The 13,039-nt window shown below is 39.5% G+C and overlaps 1 protein-coding gene across 1 annotated transcript; it reads right to left on the reverse strand.

The window, feature by feature from the left end:
• Nucleotides 1-1,230: 1,230 nt before the first annotated feature.
• Nucleotides 1,231-12,143, reverse strand: LOC101480933 (putative E3 ubiquitin-protein ligase HERC4). Its single transcript, XM_024802987.2, has 23 exons — nt 11,884-12,143; nt 11,667-11,787; nt 10,921-10,997; nt 9,871-10,092; nt 9,682-9,773; nt 9,212-9,342; nt 8,519-8,643; nt 8,361-8,434; nt 8,155-8,270; nt 7,969-8,028; nt 7,701-7,806; nt 7,299-7,494; nt 7,037-7,185; nt 6,815-6,931; nt 6,522-6,620; nt 6,262-6,432; nt 5,525-5,665; nt 5,187-5,353; nt 5,016-5,082; nt 4,850-4,920; nt 2,099-2,282; nt 1,867-1,969; nt 1,231-1,559 (listed from the first exon to the last, which is right to left on the reverse strand). The coding sequence occupies exons 1-23, from the start codon at nt 12,107-12,109 to the stop codon at nt 1,342-1,344; spliced, it is 3,033 nt and encodes a 1,010-aa protein (XP_024658755.2). The 5' UTR covers nt 12,110-12,143; the 3' UTR covers nt 1,231-1,341.
• Nucleotides 12,144-13,039: the final 896 nt, after the last annotated feature.

Below are 13,039 nucleotides of genomic sequence, written 5' to 3' on the forward strand. Positions count from 1 at the left end.
TCATTATGTTTCCTATTTTATTTTCTAAGAGGTTCTGTGTTTTGTTTTACTCTTTCCCTGTGGCGTTGTTATGTCCACGTTGTGTCTACTGTGCCTTTCTGTCCCATGTTTCAGGTCCCTATGTTCTGTCTTCTCAGTTGCTGTTAAGTTTGCATGTCTAGAGTTCAGTCAGTGTGTTTCCTGTTTTACTTTGAAGGTCCATGTCTCATGTGAGTGTTTCTAGTTTTGCTTCCCTTGTCTCGTCCAGCCTGATTACTCCCAGCTGTGCTCTTCTTCTGTGTCTCATTCCCTCGTTATCCCTCTGTGTATTTAAGCCCTGTGTTTCTCTTTGTCAGTGTTGTGGTCTTGCGCATAGCTGTGTGAGTTGCCATGTGTTTTCACGTATGAGTTAGTTGCAGTTTTCCCCAGTTTAGTTTGTTCTTTGTTTCCTTCCCAAGCCTGCAATAAAGCAGTGTTTTGAGTTCACTTTTGTGTCTGTGAGTTTTGCGTTTGGGTCCTTCTCTTGCCTGCACACAGCCGAAACATGACACTTTGGCACACAGCTGTGGCTGAGGATGGAGACTCCACCCACCTATTGTTCAAATCTTTTGTTTGTGGAAGCAGCCAAACAGAGCGATCCTGGTTTAAAGGGAAGGGGTTGGATTATTCTGAAGCAAGAATAACAATATTGAGAAGGAAATGAGCAAAGTGGGTCACTTTTCAGGTAACTCCAAGTAAAACTTTAATAGTAAATCCACATCTGGAACACAGAACAGTGTAGTTTATGTTGAAAACGAACATTCTTTTTTACATAATGCAAAGTTTTTCATAAAATGTTGCAAATCTTTACTTACATATGTTAACATTGGCAACACTGGCAACATTGTATAAGTGTGGCTGATTATGATTTAGAGAGTGCAGTTTATTTGTGTATTTTCTGAGCTGTAACATTTAGGGGAAAAAACTATGAAATACTGACAGACTTTCTCCAAATTTTATAATCTAATATTACCTATTTACACTTAATAAAAATATACACACAAGCATAGATCCCAACTCATCATCATAAATTTTTTATGTTCCAGAAACTAAACTAACAGGCAGAACACACAGCCCGAGAATGGACGAGATCATGACGCTGCACAGAGGGAGACACAAACAATATATACACACCCAAGAAGGAGGCAAAGATCTCAACCTCAGACTATTAAATAAATCCAAACCAAAAGTCCAAAACGCTGGGTAGAAGACGCAGGATCATGACAGTAACAGTAAGTATGTTTCAGCAACTGCAAATGCTAGACTTGATCAACAATTACTTTTTACTGTTCAATACAGTAAAAAACTGGCGTATAATACTGATCACTTATGGATCCTCTTATTGTTGCTCAGGGCCTCTGTGAGTTTGGTTTGCATGATCTCCTTAGTTGAGTAGAACGGCAGCTCCAAGGTCGAGAAGCACGTGTGTGTCTCAGGATAGTACTGGTCATAGGAGACGTCCTCGACTTCTTTAACTTTGACTTGCATCTTGATTTTGTCCATACCGAGAATAGGCACCCGGTCAAATCCTGTCACAAACCCTAGAAGAGGAAAAAAGCAGAAATCGATGAATGTCGTGAGTTTTTGTTTACTTTTCTGCATGTTGGGGTGCTTTATCCACAACCTCAGCTGCTGTGCAACTGATGTTTCCTACCACATGTTCACTGCATCAATTAGCAAATGTCAAAACATTCCTGAGTGATCAAAACTTTAGTAGTCACTGTGATGAAGCAATGTTGCAAATTTACAATGGTAAATTCCTGCTAATAAAGCAGATTAGTAACGTAACTTCCATATACATGTTAAAATTTAACTAGCTTTTATGATCAAATCAAATCAAATACTTACAAAGGAAAGCTTTCTTCTGGTTCTCAGTCAGTTCATCAAAAACCTCCCAAAACATCTGTATGGTGGGATGGCCTGCGCTGTATTCACCTTCATAATGTGTGTTCTAATCATAGTGAAAGAGACTGTTAGATATATTGAAAATAATTCATTCAAACTGTAATCAAAGCATGCACAAGGATGTAATAAAAAAAAATTGCAGACAAATTACATCTTTGTGTCACTAACGATTTACCTGTTTCAGCTTTTCCCAGTCACTGAAGTCTTTGCCCACCATCACTTCTTGCAGCTCCTTTGGCCTGAAGAGTTTCACCAAATCCCGCTCACACACCAGGAAGAAGCCTCTCTTGAACTCCTGAAACACATTCTCCACTGATGTGTTGAAGGCATGATTCACGTAGGCATCCACAAACTCCTTCCTGTTTGGAAGATAAAAGTAGTGATTTAAAAAACCACAATCACACTTTGGTCAAATCATGAACTGTTCTGTTCCTTTTTGTTTAAAGAGTGGTCGCTTTATATCTCTGCCATGGTCATTTCCCATTAATTGCTTAAATTACTTGCCTATAAACAGGCAAACTGAGGGTGGTGTATCGCACTGGACCTTGTTACCTTTTCTAACCTTAGTAGTAAAAATAAGGAAATTGGTTGGTTGATTATGTCCTTGTTGTAACTATGCTTCTTGGCAAATAAAAGACTATTGGAAAGCCTGATTATTCACCCTCAAATTGTGTCACATTTGCAAGGAAAATGCATTTGTGGGTTGAGCAGCAGAGTTGAGCATGTGACTTTCATCCATGACAAACTTTCCAGATCATCTCTGCTAATGCCAAACAGCTTATTCTGCTATTGGCTCTTGTCTGGTGTTATTTGTTGGATTGATTGGATCATTTGCTGGCATACACCCAACACATCACACTGTTTCCACCAAAACCTAGTTTTATCCGCACTTTGACCCTGTGATCATACAGTAAAATTTTGTGGTGGTGTCTTCTTGATTCACCTGTCTCTGATATCCCCTGTTTTGGCCTTCAAATTTGGAGGTGGTGCTAGGGCTCACTCCATCAATGTGCCTTGATTGGCACAATCAGGTGCATAATAAGCATCTGATTGTCAGAACTGTCAGAAGCCTAAAAATTGTCAGAAGCCTAAAAATGAGAGTCAATAGCAGAATAGGCTGTTTGGCTTTGGCAGAGAAGGGGCCCGTTCTTCGTACGTCGCTCACTACATCCAAGATCAAATGACACATCCAAGATCAAACCATCGCGCTAACCGTGAGCTCGCTAATCCGGTTCTCCGAACACACCTTCCGTTGACGATTAGTACAGCTGGACGCAGTAATGTGACATCACTGGGTGTCGTAAAAGGGGCTACGCATCGATAGTAGAAACATTGATCGGCAACCCTCTGATTGGTCGGCGAAAATGTCGAAGGAGCGCGCTCGGCTCGGTATTTTTCGGCAGCAGAGCAAGAACTCCTGAGTGAGGGATTTCAGGAGTTTCAGAGTTTAATCAGAACGCAAGGGAACACTGCAAAGGCTGCAAAAGCAAGGAGAGAGGGCTGGCAGAAAGTTGCTGACAAATTAAACTCGTAAGTAATTTAATAATAATAATAATAATAATAATATATTGGATTTATATAGCGCTTTTCAAGGCACCCAAAGCGCTTTACAATGCCACTATTCATTCACTCTCACATTCACACACTGGTGGAGGCAGCTACGGTTGTAGCCACAGCTGCCCTGGGGCAGACTGACAGAAGCGAGGCTGCCATATCACGCCATCGGCCCCTCTGGCCAACACCAGTAGGCGGTAGGGTAGATTTATCATATCACACTATATTATCCAATATTATATTACATTATATTATATTGTTATATTATATCCTCTTTCACATTAGAGCCACAACAGGACCCACTAGAACATGGGAACAAGTAAAAGTGAAATATAAGAATATTCTATAGAAGGGTAATATTTATCACTTATATTGCTTTTCGTCTCTTGGAAAGAGACCCTGAAATAATCTGTTTGTTTGTTTATAACAGCAACCAAGAAAAGGGCAGAGCAAAAAAAGACAGGTGGTGGTCCTGCACCCCCTCGTCAACAAGTTGGTTAAGTAAATAATATCCTCACGGGAAAATCGATATCTCTCAATGAGCACACTGTCGCGCTGAGCTAAAGGATCCTGTCTGTCCCGCAATATATGCTGAATTCTGAGGACTCTCCTTATCAATCTTGCACCTTCCGCAATGGGTTGCTCGCGTAAACGGACAGGACATGGCTGCGACAGGCTTCCCAAATCCACCTTCGCTTTTATAGCCGTGGTCTCTCATCTTGATTACACGAAGTAATTTACAATTACTACTCTGAAATATGAATTACATCTGTAATAATCACATACATGTAATAGAATGTTAATAGTACATTTCCCTTTTTTAGGAAATGACCTGTATGTATCTGTGTGACATCAATAAAAGGATCAAGTGCTGCATTATCTTCAGTTACATTGATGTTATTTATTTATCGCTGTTGCTTTCGTATAAATGAAGCGGACATACCTGCGTGGCCGCGATCTAATCCTGTTTACATAAAGTAAACCTGCTCCCGAGCAGGTTTACGCTTACGGCTCTGTTGCTATGACAGCAAGTCCCGGATGAGCTTCGGGGAACCGAACGATCCAAGATCACGCGAAATCGTCAACAATCTAATCCAGCTAACTTACTTAGCGAGGTACGAAGAACAGGCCCAAGATCTGGCATGTTTAAATGGGCGCCACGCACAAATGTGCACAAAAATGACCCAATTTTAGTGGAAAAAAAACATGCCAATTCTTTCCAAGAAGTGCTGTTACAACAAAGAAATTATTTACTAAATATAAATATTCTTTTATGTTATGACTTTTTGTTATGTGTAGCTTCTCTCTGGCAGGATAATTCATAGTTTGCTTTTCAAAAACATGTTATAAAAAACACTTTAATTGTCCTCACTTATTTTGACTTGTCACCAATTTTTCCGAATTTTCTGGATCAAGATCGACATCTTTCCCATCCCAGTTGATCTGTTGAAAAAAAAATATTTTACTGCTTTAAGAATTGCGAATCCCAAGACCATTTTGAAAACTGTTTTGATTTAAGTTGTGTGGAAAACCCCTACCGAAAAATACATGTCCAGGTTTTCCAAGTCATCATCTTGGTAGTCCTCCAGAATGTACTGCAGACTCCTGTAAACATAATATAGTTTAGGATCATTTGTATAACCAATCAACACCTAAAACTACAAATTTGTGTGAAGTAAATATAACTGTTATTAAATTTTCTGCCTTACTCTCCAACACTTGGGTTGAATTCTATCAAATCCTCCAGTGAAGGCCTTACACCGAGCAGCTTCTTGAACAGCACCAGTGGGAAGGGTAAGTAGATGATGCACTGGTTGTACAAGGCCAATCCACACAGAACTCCGAACAGGAAGAAACGCTGGTCTTCCTGAGTTGCCTGGTGTCAACGGTGAGGACAAATTAAAATCAAAAGTCGGTGGTCAAAGACTGTATTGATGACTATGATCTGTATTGAACTTTGGTTAGTTATATGGTGTTATAAGGAATCAGTTAAAAGAATGAGAAAATTCTGTGTCCAATGTTATTTCCAATCAATAGGAAGGCTTACTTTTGAGGAGAACCATGCCAGTGTTTCAGAGTCATTGAACATGAACATCCCAGATTCAGCTGAGACCAAGTCATGAAAGACTTCATAAAAAAAGTCTTTCTTGTAGACTGCATCGATCACATGATTTCCATCAAAGAAAACCTTCAAGACACAGGGGCAAAAAAAGTTTAGATCAAAACTGCATGAATGCACGAGTTTTTAATATAATTTGTGCCTTGCTATGTTTACAGTACGATACAATTTTATTTAAATGGCACGTTTAAAACAAGGGGGTACACCAAAGTGCTTCACAGTAAGGAATAACGGTAAATGATTACACTGAACAGTAAGTCATTAAAAAAGGTAAAATAGAGAAAATAGAGAAACAAGCAAAAGCATTAGTAAGTAGAGATAGGGAGAAATCATGATTATCCAGAGAAATGAGAAGCAATACAGCAATTAATGAGTGGTGAGAATTAGCGAGTCGGAAAAGCCAGGTCGAATAGGTCAGTTTTCAAGCGTCTCTAAAGGACTGAATGGATTCAGAGGCACGAATGGTAGAAGGAAGACTATTCCAGAGGTTTGGTGCTACAGAGCCAAAAACACGATCACCCCTAGTCTTCAGACGGTGCCTGGGCTGGGCCAGATGATCGTAAAGAACGGCTGGGAGTACAGAGACTGAGGAGGTCGGTGAGATAGTCAGGGGCAAGGTTGTTTAGGCATTTGAAAGTAAGCAGCAGAACTCTAAAATACCTTACCACGAGTGGCCTCTTGTAGTCTCTGTGATTCGTATCAGCCATTTTTTTCATGGTGTCCTCCAAAACTGATGCTCGCCTCAGCTTCACTACAAAGAGAAAGTCTTCCAAAACTGAGGGATAGCGACCGAATGTCCTCAAAAAATTCTGACAGACTTTCATCGCCTCTGTAATCTGAAATAAAGTGAATGATGTCACTTTTACTCTTTCTCAAAGAGAGAGAAATAATCTATGTCACATGTTTTTGGAAGGTTTTTTTTTACCTTGGCATGGTAAGCATTCATGTCAAACACTGTTTTCTTTGATTGCAGATCCATCACAATAGGGAACTTGCACAGGATGAGAGGCTCAGCATGTGAATACTGAAAGGGAAAAACCCATAGAGGTCTTTAAGGTTTGATTGCACATAAATAAAACATACATTTCTTCATGTTGTTTATTTGAACACTGGGTATTGACTAAGAAGTGACCGAACCAAAGATGAGAAGAATGGAATAACAAAGTATGACACAGTAGATTACACACAGACACACTACTTTAGACCAGAACATTTTACCTTTCGTTGTGACTGTAAAAGCCAATGTTGCAAATCCTCCAAAAGGAAATCTTCATCAGCTGACACACAAAAATCGCTTTCTGGTATCCTTCGAGTTTCTGCAACCCTTCTGTTTGCCTAACAACAGAACATCTCATTATCTATTTATCATCATTTAAAAGGCAGAGAAAGGGTTGCATTTCACTTTAGGAATGAGTGAAATTTTAGGATATTTATACTAACATTGTACATATATTGGAGGACTAGCAGCAGATTTCTGACTCCAGAGTTGCGAGGTACAGGTTTAAAGGACAGGATCTCTGATAGGGCCTGCTTCCACACCTTAACGTATCGCACCATGGTGGAGGGTGACAGCGAGGACCACCAGTCACCTGAAGAAAAACAGAGAACAGATTAAAAGGACATGCCATGAAACTTTGAGCACTTTCTCACCTTCCAGATTAAAAAGAGTATTGTGATATCATGTAGACAGCTGTGACAGTACCTATGATCTTAAGACTTTCATTCGACAACCTTGTTACTGCACCAGCTACCGCCTCAGCGAGCTTTATGCTCTGTTGCCGTGTGTGTTTCAGCACTGCATGCAGAAGCTCATTGAGAAGAAGGTAGATTCTCAACCCCTCCACTCCAACTGGTTTCTGGTCGAGGGAAGGAAGCAGGCGTAGCACAGCAGCCTCGATCTGTTAGTTTGGCAAGGATTGCAAGGATCGATCAGCAGCAGTTAGGTCCAGGTACTGTTACATGTGTATTACGTTAGGCAGTAGAACGGGGAATTCATAGATTATGGAGAGATGCTGATTCCTCAAATTATTAATAGGATATTTATAAAATAACAAGCAAACAAGAAGACCTTTTGCTACAGATTGCATGTATTCTAGCAACATACCTCTGCCCAAATATTGTCCTTTGTTACCAGTTTCTTGAAAGCAAGCCGTGCATGTTTTAGGTTCAAGCCGTGGTACTTCAGTGAAGTTTGATAATGTTTATCACCGCTAAGAAGACAATGAACAAAGTCCACATATAAGTATGGCACTTATCCATAAGCAAACATTTACCAGCTAAAACAATATTTCAGTTCTTTCAATCCTGAAACACCAGATCTCCCACCTTTGAAATGAGAAAAAGAATGTGGTGCACAGAAACTGTGTATTTACCTTTGTTGAAGGAAACTTTTATTCAGACAGGATGCAGAGGAAAACGCCCCGTAGATTTCCCTGTGAAGATTTAATATTTTCATCCGATTGCAGAAAAAAATGTTTTCAAACAAATAATTTGAATGACAGAAACCATGCAACACCAAGCAAACCAACAAGCTGTAACTGCCAGTGCATCATACTTACTGTTTAGTCTTTTTCCAGGACTTTAAATCACATTCAGAGATCCATTTGTCAACCATGTTATCAAGACAGTGTTGTGTTGCAAAGCTACAGTCTGTGTTTGAACCCTCGTCAATGTCCTGTGAAGGAAAGCAGTGACTGTTTACATATTCACACATATTCGCACCTCCTCCCATCACAGTCTGTACCTAATGTGTTAGTGTCAGTACCTCATCAGACCAGCATGTTGCAAATGAACAGTTTTCTCCTGCGAAGATGTTTCTGATTTTGGGCCCATTGGTGCCTTAAATGATAAGTAAACACGTCACTTCTTTCATAGATAAATTAATTGCATCCTCAATTTGTTTATTATCAGAGGTGTAGTTACCCTGTGGCAGTTGAACAGGCAGCGGCACAGATGGATTACTCTCCTCTCGATGTCCCAGCTGCCCTTGATCCTCACAACCAAAGGAGTAGACCCTCTTGGATTCAGTCAGCACTAAAGTGTGATTCCTGTGTAGATGATAATATACTAAATATGTATACCTCAAACCCACACATACACTTTACTAACTGCTTTACTTTAAGCATTTTTTATTTAAGATGCTTGATGTTGTCTCTGATATCTGTTAGTCTCTTCAGTGATAATATAATAACTTAAGGTGTTTTATATTAGCATGCTCATGTAACTGTATAACCAGTGATCTTTAAATTAATCTATTTTTTTTAACTCTATATAAAAACATTCTTCTAAGAGAATAGTGATACATTTAAAATGTATAATTGCTTCACATGGATGTAAAAGCTGAAAAAAATAAACAAAGAAACATTCCTTGTTAAAGGATGAGACTGATTCTGCAGGATCAGATCTCGGGTCAGGATGCATCTTGTTCAGATTAGGTCAGAACAGTCAGTGAAATGTCCTAGCTTTGTTTGTTTTTTTCTTACTCTATATAAAATAATAAAATAATAATTCCTGGGATACATTTAAATCTTTAACCTCTGTATCTTTGATGTGAAAGCTGAAAAATATTCAAAGTAACCTGAATATTTCATGAATTAAACAGTATGTGTGTTGTACCTTCCACATGTAATCTTGGTGACCTTTGCCCCCCAGAGCTCTGCAACAAGTCGAGGACGCAGTTCGTTGCGTAGTGAGTTGTGACCGAGCTGTCCGTGTTGACCGGAGCCAAATGTAAACACTGCCCCATGCTGAGGAGCCAAACACACAACCACAGTGTAAAGTCCCACAGCCATTTACTTTTACATGACAACTGTTTTAATGTGTTTTCAAAAAATAAAGAATTAAGTTGCTTTTAAAATTTGTGTCCCAGTGGTAAGTACAGCATCAAAATCAAACTCCACAGAGCTTTTCATTCTCTTTCACCTTTCTTTTTTCATGTTTAGAACTTGTAACTTCTATAGGAAGATGTTTTTGAGACAACATTCAAAATCCTTTTTTTGCATTCCTTGAATAATTTCATTTTTTTTGTTTAAATCCACACTCTTTACAATAATATATTAGTAAGAAAGGAGAGCATGTTGTCAAACCTTTGTCAAAATGGCCGTGTGGTCCTGTCCACAGGAAATGCGCTGAGCTTTCTTCATATTCAAACACTGAACAGGAGCTGGTGTGTGTCTGTCTATAAGGAAAAGGATTGTCAGTGTTATTATGTTACCAGATTATAATGCTCATTAACATACAATAAAGTTAGGACATTTATTGTAAAGCCACAGTACCTTTTGTGTCTCCCAGCCCGAGCTGTCCACAGTCATTTCTCCCCCAGCTGAAAACACCTCCAGAGACAGAGAGGGCGAAACTCTGGTCTCCTCCTGCAGCGACCTGGATCAGGGGGATCGCTGACAGTGATGGCACATGTTGAGGTGATCTGCAGACAGACTTTCTCGTACCCAGACCCAGCTGGCCCCTGCAGTCCTGACCCCACGTATACAGCTGACCATCTGTGGGAGAATCAGCATGTCTCTGTGAAACACTCTCACTCCTGATATCTTCAACTTTTACTCAGAGTTTATGTTTAATGTCATGACCAAATGGAAATAAAATTTCCAATTCAGATTTCATATATAAATGCTTGTATGCACAAAAGATAATGCGTACCTGATGGAGAAAGTGAGACTGAAGTTTAAAATTCACCCGTCCTTCTAGGCTTTAAATGATTAGATCTTATTTTGAGTGCACCAATAAACTGCTTTAACCTGCCCACAGTAGCTAAACACACAGTGGCAAAATATTGTTTGTTCCTACATCTAAAATACTCTAATTACTCATTAGATAGATCGATACCTTTATTTGGTTGTTTACAATTGTACCATGCATGTGTTTTATAATTATACAATTTAAAATATGTGGAGGAATGTATATCTATATAGACATGTATACAAAGACAAATAACATGAACTACACGACAGATGTTGTTAAACTACAACCTTAGGGTCCGTACAATTATGAAGTGCAAGTTGGATAGACTGATTCAGGGTCTCTTAATTATTTTAGCTTGTTTAAATAACAACCTAAGATGAGATGGCTGCTGCTCCCTGACCCTGGTTCTGCTGGAGGTTTTTTCCTGTTAGAAGGGAGTTTTTCCTTCCCACCATCACCAAGTGCTTCCTCAGAGGGGTTCTTTGACTGTTGGGATTTCTCTCTATTATTGTAACGTCTTTACCGTCAAACATAAAGTGCCTTGACGTGACTGTTGTTGTGATATGGTGCTATATAAATAAAACTGAATTGAACTAAAAATCTTTAGCGCTTGCAAAATTCTACTGTACCTTTGGTCAGTGCAACTGAGTGCTGACTCCCACAAGCAACCTGAGAAACCTGCTTGTTAGAAAAAGCTTCCAGTGGCCTGAAAGAGAAAGAGCAGAAGAAGAGAACAGAGCTGAAACAGCCATTTATGACCGCTAACTATGAACCCAAATAAACATGAATCACACTGTATACACTCCTAGGACTACGATGGAGTATTAGGACCACATTAAGAAAAAGAAATTGTGTCAATTTTGAAAATAAAGTTGACACACCCACCCAGCACATCACCCGGGTAACCACAGGAGGGCGGCACAGGACAAAAAAAAAAAGCCAAACCAGACTGAAAATCATCACATATTCCAGGGCTGGAATACATATATACTGTTTATACTGTATCTAATTATTAGAAACTATTTAATATACGATTTTTACATTTTTTGCCTTCTGACCAGATGCAGCTGGTCACACACTGTGTTTATGTAAGGAAAAAATGTCTTGTAACTTAAACCGATTCTGTAACTCATCTACAAAAAGCATTTTGTAAAAGGTAGACTATAGCAGCACTGGCAGTTTGTCTTGAAACAGCTGTCATCTCCACATTATAACACATTTTCGACTTTTTTAAATAATATTTTTTTCTTAACGTGATACTAATACTCCTTCTCACAGGACCAATAATAATAATAATAATAATAATAATAATAATAATAATAATAATAATAATAATAATAATAATAATAAATGTTTGCACATCTGTATCTGTTACCTGGGAGTGAAAGGTGGGTGTCTGGTGTCCACACAGAGAACTTTGCCGCTCACAGACAGCAGTGCGACCACATCATTGCCACAACTCACAGCCTCTATCTTCTCTTTGTGTTTCACAAACTCTGCAGATTCACAAGCCACAAACACAGCAGGTGTGAGTGGACACAGTTCGGTTAAATGTAGCAGAGAGTGAACTTGTTAGTGACACCGATACTCACTCTGCCTGCCTCTCACTCTTCTCCCATCCTCGTTCTCGTTTGTGCGGATAATGAACGCGTTTCCATTACTTTTAACGAAAGCCAGCACGTTTCGACCTGCCGACAGATCCGCGATGTGATGGCTGATGTTTAAGTAATGAACTCCATCATCAGTGGTCGTGCTGTCGGTACCGGAGCCGTCTTTCACGTAAAACCCGCGCTGACAGTCCTCTCCCCAGGAAAACATGTTGTCGTGTGTTTAGGGGCAACAGCTGATCCTCACTGTGTCACTCTGCAGTCTGTCAGCCAGAAACGAAACTTAAACTTAAGCATGCCGCTGCACAGCATCCGGAAAGGAAACAATAACACGAGTCAGCTGATCTGTTAAAGTAACGAAACGAAAGTAAAACTGATAAGAGATAATCATAATAACAATAACAAGGAGAGGTCAATTGTGTAGCTTTTCATTTGGTTTCGTTTCACACGCAGGAAGTGGACAAAAATGCATGTTTGTATTGTACAATGTGGGAAATGTTGATACTGCGTTTAGCTGGTATCAACTTTTTATGTAACAAACCTTAAAAAAAAGAGAAAAAACCAACTACTGTATAAATTTAAAGGCTTGGCAAAAATCATGAAGGAGAGGTTTCTAAAAATAACATGATTTATTGATGCATGCAATTGAGATAGAGGTATTTGGCTCATACACTTCAATGGCCCGTCTTGGCATAACAGAACCCCAGATGTGATGGGCATTAGAGCAGGATCCCCCGGAGTCTGGACACTGGTGGTGGAGATAAAGACGGAGGCTTGAATGGAGCCTGAGTAATGATAGGCGGTGATGGGGAGTGGGTGGGTTGCACGAAGGCGTCTGCAAAGGAGAATGACAGATGCGAACTAAGACTTAAAGTGCTTCGTGTGACCTGAGACACGAAGAAGATGATTGGACAGGACCAATGATGTCATAAACAGGTTGACAGCGTGAACAAGTGGAAGTGACGTGAAGAACAGACTGGGAGCAGACAGACATCATAGATCTACCTTACTGAACTTATGTATAAGCTTCATAACAGTTTCAGTCCACCTTCAATGCTCCTGACTTTGCTTCCCTGGCCTCTCCTATGCTAAAAAAATTAATTCATTAAAAATATATATATTAACACTAGTACTACTACTA

Source organism: Maylandia zebra, linkage group LG7, assembly GCF_041146795.1.
Source record: "Maylandia zebra isolate NMK-2024a linkage group LG7, Mzebra_GT3a, whole genome shotgun sequence".
NCBI lineage: Eukaryota > Metazoa > Chordata > Actinopteri > Cichliformes > Cichlidae > Maylandia > Maylandia zebra.

Coding starts and splice junctions, on each gene's coding strand:
- LOC101480933 (XM_024802987.2), bottom strand. CDS start 12,109: ATGTTTTCCTGGGGAGAGGACTGTCAGCGCGGGTTTTACGTGAAAGAC. Junction 8,435..8,518: donor GCCTGTTCAACTGCCACAGG/GTAACTACACCT, acceptor TTATCATTTAAG/GCACCAATGGGCCCAAAATC. Junction 7,186..7,298: donor TGAAAGTCTTAAGATCATAG/GTACTGTCACAG, acceptor GTTTTTCTTCAG/GTGACTGGTGGTCCTCGCTG.